This window comes from Cygnus olor, chromosome 1, assembly GCF_009769625.2.
Source record: "Cygnus olor isolate bCygOlo1 chromosome 1, bCygOlo1.pri.v2, whole genome shotgun sequence".
Taxonomy (NCBI): domain Eukaryota; kingdom Metazoa; phylum Chordata; class Aves; order Anseriformes; family Anatidae; genus Cygnus; species Cygnus olor.
The window spans coordinates 188,700,143-188,725,372 of NC_049169.1; the positions used below are offsets into that span (position 1 = coordinate 188,700,143).

The window sequence follows — 25,230 nt, forward strand, 5'->3', positions numbered from 1 at the left end:
TCTGTAGTGGTTCCCAGTTGTGTTTAGAGCTGTTTAAAAACCCAGACAAGTGCTTCTGCTTGGAGGAACCCAGACTAACTCCATATAGTCAGCATCAGGAGGCCAGGGTCCATGGGTTACTACAGCTCCAGCTGAAAGCAGGTCTCCTCCACAGCTGGGTGCAGAGCACGGCTCTCAACCTGAAATAGCCCTGCCTCCATTGTGCTGTGGTGGCGGTGCCACCGAGCCAGTTTGGAGCTCTAAATCACAGGGTGGCTGAGGGTGGAAGGCACCTCTGGAGGTCACCTGGTCCAAACCCCTGCTCCAGCAGGGCCACCTAAAGCAGGTTGCCCAGGACCTGTCAGGCTGGGTTAATTTACTTTGCATCTGGAGTAGATTTGCAGCTGGTGAGAGGTGTCTGTGACCAGTATTGCCACCCTGATGTGACTGTGCCACCACAGCCCTGGTAGCAGCACCCTGTGGCCACGATGCAGGGACCGTGACCACATGCAGTGGATGCGGGGTGTTGGTAAAGGCTTGTGTGGGGGCTGCCATCATGTTAAACCTCCTCCAGCAGGAGAAGCAAGGGGCCACTGTTCACCAGCGGTGGGGGTCTTGGGCACTGGGGAGAGACAGGGACATGGGGTCCATGCCATGGCTGCGTGGCACGAGGTTCTCCCTCAGCACCTGTCCACCATGGCGGGCTGCATGAGGCGGCGAGCTGCGCAGGACGACACGGGTTAAGTTATATAAACCCTTTTGAGGAGGGGGTGGAGGAAGGGGCGCTGCCGGCGTGGCTGCGGCGGCTCAGGTTGATTGAGAGTGGATGACAGCGGCCTGGCGCAGGCCCACGGCGGTGGAGGAAAGCTGCTTAGCCCCCTCCGGGTTGCCATGGAGATGGGAGGGCGGCAGCGGGAGCGGCGGCGGGGCTGTCAGTGAGGCACAGCACCACCGGGCACCACCGGGGCGGTGGCGGCGAGGAGGCCGCGGTGGGGACGCTGTGGCGGCAGTCATGGACTCGCATTGCGACTGTGCCGAGCCCCCGGCCGCCGAGCAGCAGCCGTCGGGGAAGATTAACAAAACCGCCTTCAAATTGTTCAAGAGGAGGAAATCCGGGGGCACCATGCCGAGCATCTTTGGGGTGAGGAGCAAAGGTGGGGAGGGGAAGGGCGCGAGCAAAGCGGGGATGGTGCGGAGCAGGACGCACGATGGCTTGGCCGACGCCGTGCTGGAGAGCAGCAAGAAGGAGGACCAGGGTGGCGGCGATCCGCAAGGCAAGGATGCTCAGAGCCGGGCGGCCGGCAGCCTCGGCGTCTCCCCCGGCAGCTCAGTGGCGAAGTCGCACAGCTTCTTCTCCCTGCTGAGGAAGAACGGGAGGACGGAGAACGGCAAGGCAGAGAATGCGGATCAGCGGGCTGGCGGCAGACAAAAGAAGGGGCTGAAAGGGATCTTCAGCAGCATGCGATGGCATAAAAAGGACAAAAACGGCAAGGAGGAGAGGGGGGAAACCTCGGAAATCCAGTCCGGTCTCATTATGCCGGGGTCTTTGACTGCCAGCTTGGAGTGCATCAAAGAGGAGACGCCAAAACCTTTGTCTGAAACTCCGAACAGCACAGGAGACGTCGGTCTCGAATTGCTGCATGAGAAGCACACCTTGGCCGAGGAGCCCCAGGTGGGAGGTGGGGAGTCGCGGGACAGCAAAACCCCCCCCGGGGAGGACCCTGCCGCTGCTGGAAGGCGACCCGAGGAGCTCTGCCACGAGCGACCGGACCTGGGCGATGGAGAAGTTGGGACTGCGAAGGATGCGGCCATAACAGGTGACATTCCAATAACGACTATTCCCCCTGTTGAACCTCACTGTGATAGCGGTCAAGAGATGGCAGCCGCCCCTGACCCTTCCTCTATTGATCCACCCTCAGAGCAATCGATTGATCGTATTTGTTTGATGTTTGCTGACGTGACTTCACTGAAAAGCTTTGACTCTCTTACAGGCTGCGGAGATATTATTGCGGACCAGGAGGAGGATGTGGGCAGCGGGAGTGGCGGCTGCGAGAAGAGCACCCCCGGGGTCAGCAAGCTAGGCGCCTCCAAGAAACACCCCACCATGGTGGCCTACCAAGGAGGAGGGGAGGAGATGGCCAGCCCAGAGCAGGTGGATGATACATACCTCCAGGAGTTCTGGGATATGCTGTCGCAGACAGAGGAGACCCAAACAGGAGGAGGAGGAGGAGGGACAAAGACGCCCGAGGGGCTGAAGGAGAACCGAGGTACTGAAGGGGCCCATAACAGAGTGGCAGTGAAACGTGGTGGCCTCCACCAGATCCCCATTCACCTCAACCACAAAGAGGAGCAGAAGGGCAGGGAGAAGGAGCAGCACGAGGGTGTCCCAAACAGTGATGAGGGCTACTGGGATTCCACCACCCCTGGTCCTGAGGAAGATAGTACCACGAGTATCCAGAAGGAGACCATTCCCAGGGACAGCTACAGTGGGGATGCACTCTATGACCTCTATGCTGAGCCAGATGAAAACCCACCAGGGAAGCCTCCGGACGAAGGGGTCACCTGTGTGCCACGCTCCAAGCCCGTGTCGCCAATAACGACCACATGGTCACTGAAAACACCCTCAAGCACAGTGAAGGACTCCAAGATACCCATCAGCATTAAACACCTTGCATCACATCCAGCCAGCCATGGAACAGACACTAGTAACAGCCATCACGTTGCACACCATCACCTGGCCAAAAGTGAGATGCACAGAACAAAAATCCCTGTCTCTAAAGTACTAGTACGCCGGGTTAGTAACAGGGGCTTAGCAGGGACAACAGTGAAAGCTGCCACGTACCAGGACAGTGCCAAAAAATAACTGAATAGTAGGTGGAGACCAATTTGGACAGCAGGGTTGGTGTGTGAAAATCTGCATAGGAGACTACAAATAATGAATTCATTTTGCACCACCTGAAGAAAGGCACCTAAAAGGCTTACTTCAACAGTACTCCATGGGCCTGCACTTCTGAATCCCTTCTTGTAGTACTGTATGGCTGAAAATGAAAAGTCAACTTCTTTTCAAGCACTTTTTTTTTACATTTGTATCTTTTTTCCACAGCACTAAACACTGGGGAGGTTCATTTTACATGCCTTTGTGGAAGCAGGACTTGGATTATGAACCTAAAAGAGCATCTTCCCTCATGCAAAGCAGTGCCATGAGTTCTTCAAGGGAACAGAGTTACAAAAGGAGCCACACGAGAGGTTCTCCACTACACTTATCTTTTAGTTATTTCTGGGGGAGGAGTGGAGGGTGGGTGCCTGGCTCCAAAAATGGTGTTTGCTCTACAAGATGTTGGGAAAAAATGCCAAGCAAAAAACAAATAACCTAACAGGTATTTTACCTGATGTGGGAATGAGAGCACTGCTCAGCAGCAGACTTGACTGACTCGTGTGCAGTAGCTAATTAACTAAGGCGTTAGGTGGACTTGTCTAGCAGGAAAACATATTTTTATTTGTCTGTCAGTTTGGTTGGTTTTGATCTGCTCTAATGTAAATGGGTAACAGAGACACCTGACGTAGGTTCAGATGTTTACATCAATACTTGTCCGATAATGCATACAATCAGGTTCAGGGAAACATTTTACTAAATGCCAATATATACACACTGTTCACATTTATACAATAACTTGCTTGCCATGTGTAAATATATAAATATTTTAGCAGATTTACTCAATGCTACAGATTTTTTATAAAAAGAAAAATCACCTGTCTGTATTATCTAGAGTTTAAACAAAAGTTAGTTTTTATAGGTAGATAATTTTACAGTTCTAAAGTGATAGAACTTTGTGTAAGTACCTTAAATTAGAGCAAAACTCTGTTTTGTATGGGCTCATGCATCCCCAGATAAGTAAGTCTGAAGTGCTGATTTAATTCCAGTGGCACATTCCGTGTGTCAGAGCTGAGGTTCTGACAGCGCTGACATTGCAAACCTCTATTTTCAGGGGTTTAGACAAAGTTGCTCTGGGCTTAAACCTTACAGAGAAGGAACCCAGGTAATAAACGTTTTTTAATTATTATTTTTTAAAATATATAAAATTAGTTTTTGACTATTTAAAGAAAGTCTGGGTTCTTGTTGCTTTTTATTTTCATTCTAAATAATGTCAGAATAATTTTACTTTAAGAGAGAAAAAGAAATATGGTAAGCTAATGGTCCATAAAATGGTCTGATGAGCTTGGATCTTAGGAGAAATGTATTAATGGCCAGGATGTTTTTGAATAGTGGCTATTATACATGGGCATTGACAACATTTCCAAGAAATTTAATAGGGTTTTAATGTGCCTGAGGACATATTTTTATGATACACTGAAAAAGCTCCCAAAAAATCACTGAAGTCTAAAGGTAAATATTATGTATTTACAAAATATTTTGATATAAGTATTTAATCATCAGACCACAATTAATATAAAATATATACTCCAGTGTATCTGATAAATAATATACATTTTAAAAATATACATGTCTATATTATGCAGAGAATCCTAAATTCACATAACTGAAACTAATGGGTCTGATCTTACATAGGAGTTGGTTTTATTGTCTCTTAAACTGAAAGAAAAAAAGGAAAATAAATATACACAATATAAATTTGAAGGATATTAAGGTTATAGATAAACCATAAAAAGCCAGGAAACACAATAATAAGAATGTTTTATATGTGCAGTTCACTGGGGTAATGACTTGATAGTCACAAGAGTAAAACTGGCATTTAGGGTTGAAATGACTGCAGGATTTAATACTGAACTGCAACACCCCAGTGAATAGGGAGAAAGTGTTCGTTTTTCTCATCTGTCCCAATTTTCATGGTTTAAGTAAGAACCTTAATACACTTCAGAGATTATTCTATACATTTTCTTTATGACATATATGTGTGTGGTTTCCTACATGCCTACTCACACAGACACGTTGTACATATGCATGTGTAGTCAGAGCGCGCTTCCTCCTAGCGTACATGCACACAGGCAGACATGCACACCCTGCACACTCCCACCCGTGCAAACACAGCCACGCATGCACACTCCCATGCACGGATTGAGGGGATGTACCTTAAATCTGCCTCAAAACACGCTAGTGATTATTTCCTCTGCCTGAGAAGGGGGTTTGCATTTGGCCTGGCTCTGCTTGTGCATTTTAGAAAGTTAAAGCTGAAATACCCTCAAATGGATGAATTTACAGAACGTGGAATATTATCCTGGTGTTCACCCCTAAGCCTAACATCCTTTTTTCTGTTCTTCTGTTTCCATTTGACTGTAAGGGACATGTCTTTCCCTGCATGACAACTCTGCAGAAAAATCGTAATTCCCCATTTTGTTTCATGGACAAATTGTACAGGGAGATTCTATAGGGTACTGGAAGTTGAGAGGGCAGGAGGATGTGGTGGGCTTGGGTAATACCATAAAAACTGGAAGCACTGATTGCAGGTAGTATCAGTGGTGCATCCTTTGAATCACTTGAAGATGTCAGCTACCATCTCTACGGGACTTGTGTGTGGCAACTGTTCATCGTATGCATTTTGTTTGCGTTGTGGCATGTATGTATCAAGAAACCAATAGAGTAACACTAGCCTAGCTCCCTCTCACGTAACGACTAACAAGAATCATCATTAAAATGCTTTGGCTTCCCTTCATTTTCTCTCTCTCTTTTGTTTTCTGCCCCATTTTCCCTCCTTCCCCTGCATGCTGGCGCACAGCTTCCTGCTCCGTGCTAACCCTGGTGCCAAGTGGGAGGTCCTGGGCTGGCTGCCCAGCGTGGGCTGGGAGCACGGCCACGCTCACCCGTGAGGCCAGGTGCTCTCTGGTCACTCTCTGTCGCATACCTAGTGTAAGTACATGTTGCAGATCTCCCGGCGGTTCGTTTGGCTGCTTGCTATGTACATATTTAAAGGACAATCATATCCTGGCAAGGAAAATGGGAAAGGAACTTGTAGTAGGGTGTCAGTGTTTTGGATCGTCATGACATGATGACATTGATTCAGGGTAACGGTCGTGTGAGAGTAAAAATACAGTTTAATGCTCAGATTAACTTTGTATTTATAAAACTCACTTTGTCTTTAAGCCATCTATGTTAGTATTTCAAAAGGTAATAGAAAATGTAATATTTATTAGGGCTTTCGATTTCCATAGAAATATATTTGTATAACTCCACACAATGCCTAAAACAATCACTGAAAGGAGGTTCAAAGGCTTTCTTTACACCTATATTTAACTCCTGAAAGATCCCTGTAAAATACTGTGAGATGCCTAACAACAAAGAGTTAATGGCTTGCTGGATTTAGAGGCTGAGACATCAAGAGGTAATAATAGTCCCGAGGCATTCTGTGGTGGTTTGCATCCTTATTTATATTACTGTGTCCAGGCATATATTTTCCTTGGCTTTGTTAGGTATCAAAGTAGAAATGGTGTTCTGAGTCCCAAAGATAACATTCCCAATTTTGTAATTGTTTTGATTTTCTTCAAGAATACTTTTGTTTTGTTGTTTTCTTCATTGTTTTGTGGTCTGAGTGATGCTTTGTAACGACCAGCTTGTAAGTTCATAAAGGATTTTATAGATCAGAACTTGGCATTTAGTTCTATATACTCCTTGCACTTTCAAGTCACTGCTGGTAAATTTTGTATGTTCTTCGGCTATTTCTATATATTGCGTAGCGTTTTATAGCTATCTACAGTGATTTCAGTGGTATACATTCCTGTCCTATATATCAGCACAAAAGATTTCCCTTTAGTAGCATGAAATGATGTTTTTGTGGACTTCTTTTGTCATGATAGGAGTAAAGTTTTCTGTATGTGTGGCCTGCAACAGACATAAAGGGTCTTACGTTCCTTGTAGTGCATATGCATTTTGCTCTTGCCAGTAATAGGACTCAAACACATGTAATAGGTTTCAGAAGAAATTACATGACTAGAATAAGAAAATCGATGTTCAGTCTTATTCCATCAATCACCAGCATTTCCTTCATCCACTGTGACCATCCTTACCACCATTCACGGTAGTAGAGGACTGAATTTTAAAAATTACATGCACAGATGTACACTATGAAAATTAATTCACTGATTATTTTTTAATGAATCTTGCTAAATTATTTATCTAAGCTAAGCGAATATTGCACCAAAGTCTTCAACACATCTGATACAGATGGCATTTTCAGTAAGATGCTGTAAGTGCAGATGAGCCAAATTAACAGGCTTTGCTTAGCAAAGCAAAACCTAGTTGTTTTTTAAATTTGTAGCACTGACTGAGCCTGCAGATCAAAGGGAGCCATTGATTCTGCTACATGGCCGTGCTCTGAGGTTTTTTTTTGGCTGCTCTAATGGACTACTTTCAGAAAAGGCTTTTCAGCAAGATAATGGTATGAGAGAGACAGTTCACGGCAACAATAGCCACTTACAAGGCAGACGGTTATCTAACAGCGATAATGTGGGACTTCAGGCAAGGTGGCCTGAAAATGTAACTTTGTAGTTATTAATATGAAAGGCTGAGACTTCTGTCTTGGAAAAGCAAACTGACACCAACTCAAAGACGCTGCAGAAAGGAGTCTTGGCAGAGTTTGCACATAATGGTTTCTGCAGTTGTTTTTTATTAATGTTGGGTTCTCCATTTTTTATTTTTTTTTCCTCTGGTTTTGGTTTGTGCTTTTGTGTTTGTTTGCTTTGTTTATGTTTTGATTAAGATGACATAACCCCATTTGTCCGCACAGAACTGCACAATGACTGACTCTTCTGAGATATGATACTGAGAATACACTGTCAAGTCATCCTTCAGTGGCCTGGGACTGGTCCCCACAGAGCATCCCTCTCTTCCACTGAAGAGGGATAGGATGTTTACTGTGAGTAGGAGGTGTCTGAATCTATCCAGCTGTTTGTTCTTGGGGTACAGCTGAGTTTTAATCTGATTTACAGGTAATTTTTTAGCTCATCATTAGCTCACATCTTGTCTTCCCTGTGAGCATCTCAGCTGGCAAGGTCAGCATTGATTTCTGTTTCCCATGTCTGTGTTGTAGAGGAAAATGGAAGAACCATTGCCGTATGCAAAGGAATAAGAGCTGTAACCACTCAAGCCACATCCTGGGCGCCTTTACTCCTGCAAAAGCACGTGGTTAAAGCTCTTCCTACCTTAGAGGGCTTCTCCATCCAAAACTATTGCCTGGGACCATTTTTTTTTTCCTCCTCTCTGTCTCCTGTTCCCTCTCAGCTGTACCGCAATAGCTTGGGAAACAGATTTTTGCCCCAACCCTCCATCACTAGAAAGCAGGAACTGCTGCTGGTGTATTCTTCACAAGGGCTTTGCTCCTACTTCTTGGTCTGGAAAAAATGAATTCGTTTTCAGAACAAGCTGCAAAGATATTTAAAACAGAAATGTCTGCTGTGTGATCTCATACATGTGGGTGAGGATGTTGAGTGCTATTTTGCAAAGTGGAATATATCCCTCCACTTCTCTGTTGTGCACAATTTAGCAAATCTGGCAGGGAAGCGTGTCATGCTTGTGGAAAAGCCTGGAGGCTGTTTGTTATGGAGATTGTGCCCAGATTTTCTTTATCTTTGGTAAGAGCTGCTTTTCTTTTTCCTTTCTGTATATACTTAAATGAATAGACCCAAAGGTGTACTGGAGAAAGGAAAAGGTTATATACTTCACAGGGCAAGGAGTATGAACTGTTCTGCTTAGAGGCTTCTTTTAGCAACGACTAAAAGAAAATTGCTTTTCCTGTAATATCACATCCGAGCAGTGCTCTGAAATAGAAGCTAATGCAGCTATGGGCACAAAGCTAGAAAAGCAGCATTTCAGCATTTGCAGGCAAAATCTGACAATCTCTTTCTAAGGCCCAGTTTCTGCTGTGGTAAATCTTCCATAGTCTCCAGTAAGAACTGGAGAAGGTCCTTAGTCTCTTGATTTTGAAGGAAATAGGAAGTATTACTTAAATAAGTCTTCCCTTTTTCTAAGAGATGAACGTTATTCAGGTGATTGTGCAGTCTTTGATATTACTGTAGTTGTACTTTCACTGATCTAAATGCAAAACATGTCTTTCCATTGTTTTTCCATCTTAACAAGCAACCACTCCTGCATATAACTCCAGTGCTCAGCATGTTTAAATTACAGCTAACACAATCACTGCCTTCCTTAATTTAACTTGTGATGGCAAAAACAGGACCAGATCCTTTCCAGAGCACTAAAACCCCTGCTTATGGTGTCATTGCTCTTGTTTTTTATACAGTAAATGATTATCCCTCCATTTTATTGTTTCACAGCAACATCTTAAATCTGCTTTAAAGGAGAACAATACACAGGGAACTGAATGGTAAGAACTGGAACAGCTTTTTATTATTTTGGATGATGTTACATTGAAACAGTTGCTCTTCCAGTATCAGGTTGTTTCCATGGGCTTTTTATACAGATGCATTGGAGGCTTTGAACATAATATGCTCGTAAAAGAAAATCGGCTACATCTGCTTTGAATTAAGCCTGACCTTAAAATGTAAAAGCTATGCAGCTGGTAAGGCTTCTCAGTTAATGGCAGCTCACAGGAAGGTCTGCCCACAACTTACCTGCACCCCATGGACCATGGGAGAGTTTGTCATCTGTCCCTTTCCGTGTGTCCTAGGGGAGTGCAAGGTGGGCATCTGCCAGACAGGACAGCAGCAGCAGGAAAAGCCAGGGCCAGCGATGCACCGGGGCAAAAGGGCTGATATGGTGCTTGGGAGATGAGATGAAACAAGGGTTGAACTGCTGGTCCTGGTGGAAGAAGAGAGTTAAACGTAGACCAAGGACAAACTGTGTACGAGTGCTCTGGGTTGCAACAGCAGCACCAAATCCTAAGTAAGGCACAAGTAACTTTCTGCAGCACATGGCTTGATAGAAGCAACGTTAGCCTGCTTTTCAAAAGATGGAGCAAGATTAAAGCTGTTACCTTTGTGTAAAATTTAAGTAAATCCTCTGCCATGGGACAGATTGCAATAGCTCCATCCACCAGCGCTCCCTCTGAAAACACTGGATCTGTTAGCAGTGGTGGTTGGTGCTAAGACTGAGCGAGGACCCCATAATTTGGCCAATCTGATTTTTCTTTGCTACTTTTGTCAGCTGTCTGTCTCAGGAAAGCTCTAGAGTCGTGGCTTCTAGAAATGTTGAAATGGGGAATGAGATATGAATGTGGTTGGTGGAAAACACAGATTCAGTAAGTCCAGAAGTTACAGAATGGCTTCAGTCTATTATCACAGCCCAGCTCTGCTGAAATATCATGGTGTGCCTGAGGAAAATGTAGCAGGGGCTGCTCCGCACTGCATCTGACAAACTGATGCTCTTGGGGTTTCCTATGTGCTGAAAGGGACACGTGTCCTGTTAGAAGTCACTCAATCTATTTTTACTAGTCATATTATAGTTGACGGATCAGTGCTTATTACATTTTTCCCTCGTGTTTTTTGTCAGCCACCCCCATGAAGGCAGCATGTGACCTGTTTGAGATAATGAGCGAATAAAGCCAGACCTCCTTGCTCTTCTTATCTAAAAGGGTTGCGAATGATCTGGCGAGGCTGTGTGCACCAACTTTTTCAGAGTACAAGATCAGGCCGCTCCAGGGGGTGTTTATGTAACAGACTGTTAGACATGCTCTGCTCCTTTCCACCTCTGCAAACTTCAATAAATTAGTGTCTCCTCAAATTAACTCTGTCCCAGCCAAAACCATGATATCTGTATTCTCAACATACGGAAAACCTAACTGATAGCAATAGATCAATAGATGTCTTTCTTCCCTGACAGTTCACGAGGATATACTTAATCAGTGTTTATTTTATTTTTAATTCTGTAAATATTTATTTTGGTACTCTGCGTATTTATTGGCACTGGTTCTGGTGTTTGCTTATGTGTCATTGTAAATGTTGATGGTTTCAATAGTCTTGCTTCTAATGAATGTAAGGAACTCAGACTAACTGCACTTTTCTTCCATTCAAAAATCGTACAGAGAAAAATATTTCCACTGTCATATTATGTGTTATAATGAATACAGTTAATAAAATTGGTTGTCACTTTTCATTGATGAACGTGGAGGTCACTTTTTGATGTTGAAGTTGGAGCTAGAGTTGATCTGTTCAGAGCTAGATTTGATCTATTCAGTGCACTGCAAATCACTAGGGTTATGAAAGCAAGACATCGGAGAATTATGTCCCCAAAATAGCATAAAAGAGAATACTTGGGCATGTGTGCACTTTCATTTCAATGTAGAAATGCCTTTAGCTGTTTTACTAATAACATCACAAAATAACTAGATTAAATTTGCTACTTAGGCGAGGGCTTTCATAAATCTGAGTGAGTTTTGGTCTTCTGCTGTTTCATCAGCATGTTTTTTGTTTGTTTTGTTTTGTTTTGTTTACCTTTAAATCACTTAGATGATGGAAATGGACCAAATCTCATTCTGTCTTTCAAATCATCTTCACTTCGTGGTCCCCCTCCTAGTTGGGAAGCCAGCAGGGAAGCTGGTTCTCTTCGCACACATCAACTTTGGAGCTGCAGTTTTGGCATACGAGCTAGAAAAGGCAGTCCACTGTAAGATTAATTTCTTGTCTTTAAAGCTGGGACTTGACCACTATGACTATGAAGTGACATTTCGTAGAACCTCGATTTTGCAACTTTCTCTACATTTCATGCATTTCAAAGATGCTTAAAGCATTTGCATCAGTCTAGTTTTAACCCTTATGTTCATTTTCTTAGCTCAGCTGAGGTTCAAAAGGCCTCCCCCTTGTTATAACACGCCCATGTAAGACACTGAACCTGACAGGATAAGAACTGAGATAAAATCTGCTTGAACATTTTCAGTGAACAACAAAACAAAGGGTATGAGAAAGCTTATTATGCAAGTAAAGAGCAGGACATGGTGACACAGTATAAATTGACCCTATGCTCACAAAGCATAACTCCTCTTTCCAGTAGCTGGAATGAGGCTGAAGAAATGTTTTCACAGTGATTTAATGCACAAAAAAATTTACATTTGGGCCTTCTCAGCCTATGTTCCCTATTGCACTTTCATGTCTTCTATCCTATGCATCTGGAAATAGAAGATTTGCTGTTTAAATTATTCCCCGCTGTAGATGATTGTCTAGTGACTACCTTGCTTTTGTCCAAGTATAGCTACTGGGTTTTTGAAGGCCAGAGGGGTTGCAATGAAGTATAGAGCAAAAGTACAGCCTTGTGAATCTTGATAACTGCTTATGTGTGATGCAGCTCTTAACACCTTCCACAAAAGCAGACTACAGTAGGCTGGCAGATCCACTCTGATGGAGAAAAAAAAAAAAATGTGACAAAACCAGAAGACCTGGCTCAAAAATTATTTCTGAAATCAAGATGCTGAGTTTCTATTATTCGGCTAAAAGTCCCTTCCCAAGTAATAACCAGATCAGTCATTCCCAATAGTACTTCTCCATAGTCATCTTACTGGAAAATTGGAGTTCCCAAAAGGTTTGCAATGGAAAAGGTGGCCTGGAAATCTTCCTGTGGCCAATTCATTGAAGCTGAATGCTCCATCCATTTCTGCAAAGCTATCAAGCAAGAGAAGAGAATATTCTTGACTCCTAATAATTGGTAAGAAATATTGGCAAGACTAATTGACCAGACAACTGGTTGTGAGTGACTACTGGTCTCATTTTAAATCTTTTCCTTTGAATCGTGGTATTCCCTTCTGAAGTGATCATACAGAATTTGTTTTCTAGGGGCTCACATTGAGCAGATGCCTGCTCCTACCTACCACATTGCACATCTGCTTCCAATTAAAACCATTCCGCAGTCCCCAAAGGGGATGGGAGGGAGGCTCAAAGGTTTCTGCGAAGGGTTATTTCAGCAGCCGTGGACGCTGCTGTGGCAGATGAGGAGCAAGAACCTGCTTCTAATGACACATCACTCCTTTTGCTCTGCAAAGACCCTGAGCACTTGACTCAGACACTCAGTTAGATGCTGGGAACAGGAGGTCTCTTGTTCTCACTAATGAGGACTTGTCCTTGACCACTATGTGTATTTTTCCAGCTTAAGTAAACCGATTGTTTTAAAAGATATAGATGGAAACAAAGTCCCTAGCTAAAGTTTTAAATAGAACAAGACAAGTGCAAGGAGGAAAAGACTGGAGTTTGTTGAAGTATAACTCCCATGGCTACTCCAAAGAGTAACAAATAATCCATGCCGATAACAAATAACCTGTGCATCACAGTACGAGTCAGGGACAGGCTCTTTCTCCAGCCTTCCTTGTTGGTGTCATTTGGAATTCGGATGCAGGTGCTGAAATAGTGGAGGAATTACAGATACCACAACATCAGATAGTGGAGTTGGTGGGATATTTACATGTGTTATGTTTCCATAAGTAACTGTGTATCCAGTTTAAACCAACTTCCATTTTTAGCTTTTTTTTTCTTTTTTTTTTTTTTCTTTTTTTTTTTTTTAAGGGTGGACAAAGATACATATGCTCAAAAAAACTGGGGTACTGGTATTCTTCAGCTGCAGGATACCACAGCATGGGAACAAGTGGTGCTGAGCTCCTGGGAGCAGATAGGGCAACTTGCAGAATGCAAAGTGAAAAAAAAACCCTGTGACCACAGTATCTCAAGGACAGAAATTATACCAAAACTGTACGCCATGTAAAGCACATCTGTTCCATTCCTGCCTAGCTATATTTGTTCACCTGAAAAGATGAAAATACAACCAAATTTTGCAATAAAATTGTTTTGAATAAATGTGGATGAATGTGTCTTAGTAAACATGGGTAGTGAAAAACCTGCCCCTGGTTATGGCTGTGAAGATACTGGCTAAAACCTAAAGTGGGCATGAAGAACATCTATTCTATTAAAATGATGTAGAGGATCAGAAATAAGAGAGTAACAGAAACCAAATGGATTGAGTATTTCTTAAGAGAAAACAAAAACAACCCAAAACCCAACCAGTCTTAGTCTATCTTTACAATAGGAATATATTACATCTACCTCTGTCCTTCAGTTTCTACCCTTCACATTCTGCACTAATAGATTTTGTTTACTGACAGATAACAAATCAAACAAAAGCATAGCACTCACAGTGAAGAAATCAATCCTGCTATTCCTGCTATTCTTTTCCTTATAAACGTCTTTTTTTTTTTTTCCCTGTGACAATAAATTAGGCTTTTGACCCTTAAAATTAAAGCATATCCAGTCATTATCATGCCATATTTGGGGTCTGATTATGCAGCCACTACATCTGAACAGCTTCATCCAAATCAGTAAGAAATGCTCCTACGCAGTAGCTGCATAAAGGGTGCTTGCACCCGTTGCAGCGCTGCCTATTGATGCTTTTTCAGACGCTTAAAATATTTCTGTCTGTGATCACTACATGATGTTGAATTTGCCTGCAGTTTGTTTTCTTATAAGGTCTGAAAGAAAACCCCATAAATCTGCAAGTTTTATGAAAAAATGCTTGGACCAGATTACACGGTTAAGTTGACTTGTCTATGCCGAACCTTAATTCTCTCTCAAGATGTAACATGTATTCAGACTGATTTAAAATAAATGACTGTATTGGAAAACAAAACAGACATCAGAGCACAAGCACAAAGGCAAATGTCAGCCCCTGGCTCTGAAACAATTGGGATCCTCAATCCGAGCCATGAAACCTTACATTTCTGCCTGAGCTCAGGCAAACACTTAGCACTATTTATAGCACAGCCTTTTACTACCCTTCTGTTAGAATAGGCTTCATTGGAGGATTTACATGACTAACCAAAAGCAAAAGGCTTTTGTACTTCGTTTCCATAAGAGAAGGCCAGTGTGAAGCTGGTGTTCACTGGGCTGGATTACAGAAACTATCAGTTACTAGAAAACCAATCATTAATTCAAAGGCATCTGTTACCATGGCATAGGTCTCCTCTTCCCTCTCCATGCCCTAGATTTAACACCAATGATGGGAGCTTAGGGAAAGCTCAAAGAGAACGGTTCTTACCTCTGAAAAATAAGATGCATAGTCAAGGAAGACCGCCTGTTTTCATGGCAACTAAGGAGTAAAGGGTTAAGACCCTGGAGATGGCTCTGAACCAACAGACAGCACAAAAGACTCCTATTAGCAAATCAAGAGCCCAATGTGCTCTCATTTCCCCCCTTGTATCTTCAGTTAACCCTTTGGACCACAAAGTTACTGTTCATGCCAAGGACAACAATTGGCAGAAGGTGATTAGTTTGGATTCTGCTACACACTCTGAAGTCTCAAGAAAATGAAAACCAACCCTTCCTTCACTCTCCGCTTTGATTTCCAGGGCCAGGCAAGCCTACCAGCTAGTCCCCATCCTTTCGTCTCACTGGGCCAGCTGCATTTGCCCAGGCTTTCCCCAGAGATGCCCCTTTTTCACAGATGCCTGCCTTTCCCTGCCTTCCAGATGGCAACAGGCTTCTTAACAAGCTCCCCAATTCCTCTTTCCCCCGTTGGGACTTTTATTTCAGTGTTATCTTGTCACATCTGTTTCTCTGCGGTTGGATGACGTGCGGGAGCACATCACCTCGTACTTCTTCAAGGGGGAAGGGACCGAGCTGCAGCTCCCAGGCTGTTCCAGACCTTCCCACTGGAGACGTGCCCCCATGCAGCAAGGATTGCTGATGCCCTGGTGGGCCAGTAACAGCCCCAGCTGCCGAGCAGAGGCAAGGAGCACTTTGTTGAGCTTTGCAGGCTGCTTGTTTCCTTGTCTCGATCCTCTTCACTGAACTTACTCTCTCCTCCCTAGAGCTTTTCTGCATGGCTTCGTGAGGCATCCCGGTGCTGTTACAGGGCTGTTTTACATGGCTGGGGAAGGAGGAGAATGGCTGGAGAGCAGGGCAGGGGACAGCAGGTTATGATACACTTTCACATGTGTTCTCTGTGACCTTCAGTGCAAAACTGCACCTCTTTGCTTTTTCCACCTCTAAATGGGGATGATGTGATTCTGCTGCAGGAGAGGTGTTGCGGGGCTAAATTCTGCATGTTTTACCCCACTGTCCGTGAAGTGATGTGAGATGTTAATACACCTGTCCCTATACCTGGCTACAAAGGCTCTTGAGACCAGGTGGCATTTCTCCTGTGTCCTGCACAGCTTTTGCTGATTGCCACAGACAATTTTATGAAACCGACTGAAGAAACACCAGACTAGGGAGTAATGCCAGTTATACGGGGGTGTTTTAAATGCCAATCCTACAGGGGTGTTTTGCTTCCTTCCTCACTTCCACTTTTTGACTTAGGATGGCAGCAGCAGTTGCTCATTGCTCCCACCACGCTGCCAGCAAGCAGACATCCTTGAGATCTGATGAGCCTGGTGTTGAGCCTCAGAAAGTGACTCAATGTCTCTGGAAAAGGGCAGCATAGGAACTGATATATTGGTTAAACTGGTGCCCCACCCCATCAGGCAGTCTATTGCCAACCACAGCTGTCAGCAGAGAATATACGTTATGATGACACATAAAGGCCCTATAGTGGGTAATTGTGCAGCACCTGGTTGGCAGAAAAGGTACCCCATTAACTTCAGGTAGTGGTTTGTCTCTGTTTTGATAGAAGTTATTTGTATCTCTCATTACTACAGAAGAAATGATTTCCATTTGCATAAATACTTTTAGAGAATCTTTTGAGGTTCTTTGCTTCAATAATATCCTGTGGCTATGAGGTTCCACGCATCAATCATGCTCTACTAACAGAGAAAGAAAAAAGACCCCTGCAAGATCTGAGAGAAACGCCGAGGAAATCTGGGGTGGTATGTAATCCTTTTTTAATTGGGCAGCCTCAAAAAGAAAGATAAAAGAAGGAAACCATCCTGGTGAGGTGCACGATGTCACCGTGAGGTTGGTTGAAGTTGCCTCATTACTTATGCAGGACTCATGCATTTACAAAGAGGAAAGTTAATTTTATTTTTAGGGATATTAGTCTGGAGATAAAAGGGATCTCCCCTGAGCTGGCTGCCCGGCTGGGTTGCACAAGAGCATTGTGTTGTGGAATGGACATACTGGAAAACCTAACCCTGAAAGCATTTGTTTCCAAATCATGTGGTGCTTTTTGCTCAGGTATTTTTTCTTGGGTTTATTCTCTCTCTGTGTTTCAAAGGTCAGCATTCAAGAGCTGGGTGCTGCCATGGCTGGACCATTGGGCAGCTGCCATCAGCAGCTTCACATTGGGAAAGGCTGCTGCTTCAGCTCCCTGGTGCATCACCTGTGCTGAGGCGTGCTTGTTAGATGTTATATCCCAACAGATAGTTAATTTAACAAGGTTTTGCTGTGGGCTCTATTTCAGTGACTGTTTTTTGGTCCCAGAGCAGTATCCTGAGGGCTTCTCATCTCACCTCTTGGGTGTCCTCATAGGTGTTAATGCTCTGTCCTGAATTATCTCCTAAAAAGCCACAGAACCACAGAACAGTTGAGGCTGGCAGGGCCCCCTGGAGGCCCCTGGTGCCACCCCTGCCCAAGCAGGGACACCCAGAGCAGGCTGCCCAGGACCACGTCCAGGCGGCTTCTGGAGATCCCCAAGGAGGAGACCCCACAGCCTCTCTGGGCAGCCTGTGCCAGGGCTCCGTCACCCGCCCAGCACAGAAGTGCTGCCTGGTGCTCAGAGGGAGCCTCCTGGGTGCCCGGCTGTGCCCATGGCCTCCCGTCCTGGTACTGGGCACCGCTGAGCAGAGCCTGGCTCCGTCCTCTCTGCACCCCTCCATTAGATATTTGGCTCATCCCTGAGCCTCCTCTTCTCCAGCCTGAATGAGATGTTTTCTAGGAGAGGTGTCAGAGGTCACAGCACTTCCAGAACCGCACTGGGGACATGTTCCAGGGCCAGGGGCTGTCCTTGCTCAGCGCTGTCCCCACAGCAAGAGGAAGGACACACAAGCTCTCACACTATGCGGGGTGCCCTGGGGCTGGGAGGTGTGCAAGGGTGGTAGGGGGGATGGAGGGATTTCTTCCTGTGCAGCAGCACCAGCTTGTTCTGCCTCAGACTGGTGCATAACAGAGCTCACAGCAGGTATGGTGGAGCTGATGCCGCTGATAGCGCACACGAATACTTTTTTCCACACCCCAGCTCCCCTGTCTTCCTCCTGCTGGGCACTCCCAGGAAGGGATCCTGCGTGGGGTGAGCCAGCCCACCTCTTCGCTGGGCGTTTGCCCATGGACATCCATCGTCCCTGGCTACCTTGAACTGACCTGAGGACACAGCGGTGCTGTGACTGTCTCCTCGGCTGCCCTGCTTGTGCTGCACAGCACAGAAGTCACTTGCTGGAGCATCTTCTGCTCCAGCTGCTCTGGGTGTGGGAGAGGAGCCCTATTTGTGGCTGCTGTTCCTGTCCAAGCCCCTGCTGGCTCCGGGGACTATCCTCCCCTAGGCACGTCACTCTGCATCACCTGAAGCACATCAGCTCTGCAATATTATTCATCACCAACACGAGCAATAACTTCCTACCTCTTATCCCCCTTCCTGCAGCTGTTGCTAGCCCCTCCTGTGCGGTTCAAGAAGCACACCCGTGCCGAGTCCCACATACCCACAGCAGGGCTGGTTTGCTGCCGGGAGTCCCAGCAGTGAGACCAGGGCTCTGCACCTGCCTCCCGAGGGCAGCCCCCAGCTTCGCACCTCGCTGAGGCCGGGAGAGGCTCAGGGCTTCTCAGAGGGCTTTTAAACCTTCCCTCCCTCCACACACACCACCCCCCCCCCCCCCCCCCCCCCCCCGGTCCCCGGTGTTAGAAAATCTGCTGCGCTTGCACGGCACAACTTCGACTTCTGTACAATTTTATAATTTCTTTTAATTGCTTCAAGCGCTCTGATTTTTATACCGTTGTGAAAGGATCTTTGTTTACAACGATTGTGGAGGATAATATTTCTAGCATGGGTAACCATGGCAATGAATAATTCTATTCTCGGGAGCTGTGCCAGCTGCACTAATGCCTTATAGTAGCACTCAGGCAGTTTGCTAATGAGAGACGTCTTGTTTGTTGTAGGAGGACATTTTCCCCTTGTCCACGCATTAGCCTGTAGTTTCTTAAAAGCACATTCTTTATCAGTAATGCTTGGAGAGAAAAACTAAAACAAACCAAGCAAATCTTGGTTATAGAGCTGCTCTTGCATGTAAGATTTTCCTGTTTTTTCTCTGAGATTGTATCATATGATACGTTGTTTAAGGAAACTTTTGCCATGCAATAGTCTGCTCTGTTTTTATTACCACCTTCAAAAATAAGGATGAGCTTAGGGTGCTCTAGAGCAGCTGTCTGTTGCACAAAAAGATATCACCCTGTAAACTGCTCTAGTCAGATATGTGGCTTCTATCTCTAGAGGAAAGAGTTGAACTATTTTATAAAATTGCTTTTACAAACAATTTGATTCGAGTAAAGAATCATTTTGAAATTATATTACTTTATAAAAATATATGTAACACCTTGGAGTTGAGTTACTTCGACACCAAAGCATTGAAATTAATTGAAATATTGTCTCATCTATGTACCAACATGATTGTTATGTATGTTAAAAAAACTGTAACACATATATTTTACATGATTTGTGATTTAAATGTTTTAAATTATTTTAACAATAAAAGTTCCAAAATTGAGTATTTTTAGCTTAGATGACTTGGGAAACCCTTTGTTCAGTGGAAACTCTTAGTTAATAGCTAAACTACAGTTCCTGTCACTGCATGACCTGTGGTCTCTGAGTATAAAACCAATCTGGTGGAGTAAAGCATCCTCTCTTGTTTTCAGAAAAACATTAATAATCCCAAGTTTATTATCCAAAATAGGTATCCTTAGGAAAGATTTATGGAGTAACTGTTGAACCAGACAAAGGAGTTTGGAATGGTTGTAACTCAAGGTTTCTTGAAAAGCATTTCTTGTCCTTGGGTCTTGGATCAGAGAGAAAGGTGAACATGTCCAAATAAAAATCACACCACAGACCTTCAGCTTTCTCCGCGTGTTGCAAAGCGAATTGGTCTCTCTCTATTATTATTATTATTATTATTATTATTATTATTATTATTATTATTATTGTGATTAGTGACTTGCTGCCCTACTTTGTAGGCTCTGTTGCCACCAGTCTCTGTGTGCTGGACATCTGCCCAGAGCCAGCTGTTGTGACTGACCCACCTCCCAGGGCTCCCCTCATCACCCACCCTGTGCTCTGCTCGCAGAAAAAGTGCTCTGTCCATGTCCCTAAAGACAAAGCAAGGTCCAGCAACTACAGCTTCCCAACAGTTCACTTTGGGTTGAGTTAAATGAGAAAAAATCCCCCGAATTGTGGTTCTGTTCAGCCTGGGCCAGCTCGGTTCTCTGCAGCTCTGTAATGCCCCCACTTTTTCATCACGTAAAAAACTAGGTCAGTCCCTAAATGAAAACAGCAATGAAAAGCTGTGGTGATTTTCCACAAAGCTGTCACAACTCAATTGTTGACTTTTTTTCTTCCCAGTTTTCTTTTCCCAGGTGAGAGCATTGCCTGTGTTTAACTCAGACCACCAAGTTTTTGGCTCTTCCTCTGCCCCTGAAGCTACAAACACTCGTTCTGTGAAAACCTGATTTACTTCTCTCCCTCCGTCTCGTTCCAGGGCTGGGAGCTGAGGGAATGGCCACCAAGGTAGCTGGTCCTCCCTGCGTGGGGACCTCCCTCTGGCTCTGCTTGGAGGGTGAATGGACACTGGCTCTTGGTGCTGCAGGTGGATGGAGAACCTGTGGGTTTCCTTCCCTGTGTACATATACAGCTGGGCAACCTGCTGTAGTGGTCTTGCTTGAGCAGGGGGGACGGACCAGGCAACCTCCCGAGGTGTCTCCCAACCTCCACCATTCTGTGGTTCCATGATTCTGTGGTGTCTGAAGGGCTAGCTCAGAAAGCTGTGCTGGCTTGGGGACCTTCTCTTTCTGTTTTTTTTTTTTTTTTTTTTTTTTTTTTTTTTTTTTTTTTTTAATGAAAGATGTGCATAGAACGGGAGAGAAAAAGAGGAACAGAGAGAAGGGAAAAGAAGAAAGGGGGAGAGAGACAAAGTCACTTCATGAAGCTCTGCCACATATCAGAAACCCAAACCCAGGCTCTTTATGGAGGTGCAAATCCAGGCCAGTGCTCTGCAGAAACTCTCTCCCTTCCAGGCATGGGGATGGGATTTCCCAAAAGCTCTCAGCAAAGGGACCAACACCACGGAGGGTTAAAGTGTTATCATTTCCTTGGCGGTCCCTGGTTAGTCCTTTTTTGAGGGCTGCAGTGCTGCTCATTAGAAGCAATTAATCTCACGCTGCGCTCTGCTGTCAGCCCATGCGGCCGTCACAGGCCAGCTCACCCGTGAGGGAGCAGCTGGGCATCCCACAACGCCCGGTGCCTCCGACCACGACTCGCTTCACTCCTGTCCCCCGCAGGTGTTTGGGGTAAATGTGTGTGTGGACACAGCATGTAAATAGTGAGGGAGAGCCTGGGCCCCAAATTAGGTTTGGGGTCGAAATAGATGCAGCCGTGCAGGTGATTTGAGACATCCCCCAGAGCCTGGGAGCTCTGCACTAGCTCTGCAGGAGAGGGCTAAAGAGGACTCAGCATGCTGTTCGGGAAGTTTTCTCTGACAGCTCTTTTCTGTTGCATCGAAGCCGACTGTACATGACGTGCAATGTTGCCATGCCTCTCCAGGGACAGCCCTTTTTTGGATGACAGCCACCGTCACCAATCTTTGGTGTCACTAAGACCATAGGAGAAGGCATCGCTCAGCCAGGTGGGGAGATGGTTTTCAACTCCCTTCAACCACATACATTGTTGTTGGGCCTCTCTATAAACCTGATTTCCCTTTGCAGCTATGGCTGATGGAAAGGAGCTGGAATCAAGCATTTTGTGGTTGGTTTTACCAGGTAGCACCTCAAGCACTGTCTGTCCAAGCAGGTCGTCTGAGGCAGCAGGACCTGGTCTGATTCTTTCTTTCCCATTTATTGATCCATCACCTGCAATACAAGCCCCATTTGGAGCTCAGCAACACTCCCGAGATATTACTGTAACTTCTACCAGAGATCTCAGTTCTCCTCAACACCACAGAAAGCCCCCCAAAGCATGCAGGAGACCCTGAAACTATCATCTGGGACAAGGCCAAATACACACACCCTTGGTCAGAAAGTTTGGTTATATTATCCCAAAAAAATGCATGTCCCCATTGAATTTCACATCAGATTGCCCCTACACAACTCCAGTTTTGTACACCAGTACTACACCCACGTGTCTACTGAGGAACTGCCCCACAGGAGGAGCAGTGGGAAGGGTTTTGGCTGTGTTTCCTTCCTCCCTGGAGCTGGGTGAGACCATGAACACAATGCCAGGAGCTGACCTTGGCAGCTGGCATGGCAGGACAGACGGATGGCAGACACGGACTGACCAACCTCTGCCTGCAAGCTGCCGCCTCCCAGCCTTGCGAAGTCAGCTCCCTGATGCATGCTCTGACATGATGCTGCTGCCTTCTCCTGCTGTGCACTCATCCTGCACCCCAACACGCTCCATTCCCCATGCAGCTCCACAAGATGTATGCAGGGGTAGAAACGTCATGAGGGTGGGGATAGGAAAAGTTAAATGGCTTGTTGAAAAAAAGCTGCAGAAAGAGGCATGTTGGGGAATTAGTAGGATTTCATAATGGGGAAAAAGAATTTCTGAATTTGGAAGAAAACACTAACGGAGTTAAACCATGCTCATTTTGAAACTTTTTTGCCTGCTTCTTGGCTTAAATTCCAGCTCTGGCAGTTTTCATGAAGGTGGCAGTATCATGTAGTGTCTTTTGGGTTTAGGAAGAGGAAATACTGCTTTTTCCCAGTATTGAATACACACCTAGGAAGAGACTGAGTCTTCCAAGCTTTTTTTCCCTCCTTTTTTTTTCTTTTTTCTTTTTATTTTCTTTTTAATAAATAGATGAAGCTGCCATTATCTTCCAGCTGCTGTTGAGGAACAACCTGCAATGACTCACGATGCTCTCAGATGTCCCTGGTGAGGAGTGGGATCTGTGGCCAGGAGCAGACAGATGATTTGCCACCACTCTGCCAGGCTGCTGTACTCCTCCCTGTCTCGCTGGAGGTGGAGTGTGGGAAGGGGAGACGTCTGGGGTGGGGGAAATACAACTATTTTGCCTCTCCTCTGCCCGTAAGTCAGCAAAGTGCTAAGTGCTTCCAAGAAGAGTCTGCTCAAATCAATAGGGTTACAAAATCAAAAGTAATGCAAAGAAACAGAGTGCCCCAGACTACTCCCCTCCCTGACCTGAAGGAGCACAGGTTTTGCCCAGTGTCCATGCTGGGCCAGATTCTCTCAATTTAACTCAATGTCATCCAACTATTCTCCAGACCATATGTGTTTTTTGTTTTGTTTTCCTGCTATCTCCGTAGTCTCCCAAGCAATGCTGCACTTTTCTGTGATTTCTCTTTGCACATCAGGTCAGGGCCGCTTGCCTTTGGGGCAGGAAAGAGCTGGAGTGAGCCAGCTGGGGTCAGCCTGCTGCATCTGGGCTAGGGGCCGCAGTCCTGCCTGAAAAACAGAAAACCAGTGGAGAAATAATGGTAGCTTTTGATTTCCATTATAAAGGAGCACACAGAGTATACAAGTACTTCAGTGATGTAACCCAGCCCTTTACCCACAGGCAGGATTTGGCCCTCTGTCTGCTGGCACAGGATGTGGAGGGGAGCCATGGAAGAAGGATCTTCCAGGGTGAGTGCATTAACTTGATGTTTTGGGACATAATTCTCAGAGTTAAGCTGCATGAACAGAAATTTTACACTGAAATCTATGATTTCCTCCAAATTCTCTTCTTTTGTGCCTCCTGCATGTGAGCTTTTGTTAGTCAACCGCTACACAGCATTTTACAGCATGTCTTTTGTTCAATGGTCCTTTCAGCTGTCACACTCTGATCACGTTCAGCTTAGATGTATAGAGCACTTATTGTTTGCTTTGGGAGTTTTTTTTTAATGAACGTTTCATTTAATATTCAGCCTTCCTTGCCATTTGTCAGCAAGATCAACATCCTGTTGAATTTCACTCGGAGCAACCTCAGTGTTCCAGCGACGGGGCCACGTCTCTGTTCATCAATAGCTGCAACCAGCTACAAGACCGTCTGTGTCAGCCCCATGTACGAGGGAAGAGAACAAAGACCTACACACAGGCATTAATGGGGGTTATCCTCTTTTTTCTTTTCTTCTCTTTTCGGGCACTGACCCATTTCCCCCCATATCTACTCTCTGGTAAATGTCTAGAGCTCCATCTAAGGGTGTCCTGCCAAGGGGAAAAGAGAATTATCATTGCTTTCTTTCCTTGTTTATGCTGCTTGGTGTAGGCCTGAAAGGTTTTCCCCTGTTTATCCAATAATATTCTCTTGATTTCTTTTTATAGTAACTCCAGAGGTTGTTCTGATAGATTTGCCAGATAACTGTAGTAATACAGATATATATGAAAACTACATTGCTGAGAGGAGTAACAATTTTTCATTAAAGCTATTAATGTCCTTTAGGGATTTTATTTTTCTGTTTCATTGAAATGCCTAAAAATATGTAGAAGAAAATATACTCTTTGTTAATGATTGGATAATTTTGTTACCTTAGCTAAGAGCTGGGAATGCCCTGAGAACTCCTGCAAGTTGTTCAGCAAAAGTAGAGAAAGGCAAAGTTGACATTTTAGACATATATTTTTAATTTTACAGCTATAAGAAAAAGCAGTCCCAATCCTCTAATGCCTTGTTTTCATACAGAAGTATAAGCACAAATAAGAGCATGAGCCAATTTCATTTGTTTTCCTTGGTAGGTCACAGCTAACAGAGAGCAGTTTTTGAAATCCCAGCAACTGCTACCAATCCTGACCTGATTTGGTGTCTCTTCAAAGCACACAAATAAAGCCAGGTTGATAAAGCTCAGTTCAGAGACTGCTTTTCCTTCATTTAACTCAAGTGGGACTGCTGCAAAGGCAGGAAAAATGTCACCAGATGTAGAACTGAAGCTCTTAAAAAGCCCTGGGAAAAGGCTTCCTTTTTGCTACAAATGCTGCAAATTTGCCATACTTCTCCCATGCTATAATAGGGCTCCAGACCCAGTTCTTGTCAGTCATTCTGACAGGATCAATAACTCCAGGAGAGGAGGTCAGGATGGGCAAATAAATTGCCATTGAGTACAATAATAAACAGCGTGGCTATAAACTCGCTACATATACATACACATATTCCATTTCCTGCAGAGATTGTCATTTAAACACAAGGCAAGCTGCATTCAGATGGGAGGCTGGGAATAGCGGGGAAGGAGGAAGGAGGATCACAGGTCAGAACA

The 25,230-nt window shown here is 44.8% G+C and overlaps 1 protein-coding gene across 1 annotated transcript; it reads left to right on the top strand.

The window, feature by feature from the left end:
• The first annotated feature begins 761 nt into the window (after nt 1–761).
• Nucleotides 762–11,038, top strand: AMER2 (APC membrane recruitment protein 2). Its single transcript, XM_040543968.1, has 2 exons — nt 762–1,796; nt 1,971–11,038. The coding sequence occupies exons 1-2, from the start codon at nt 806–808 to the stop codon at nt 2,840–2,842; spliced, it is 1,863 nt and encodes a 620-aa protein (XP_040399902.1). The 5' UTR covers nt 762–805; the 3' UTR covers nt 2,843–11,038.
• Nucleotides 11,039–25,230: the final 14,192 nt, after the last annotated feature.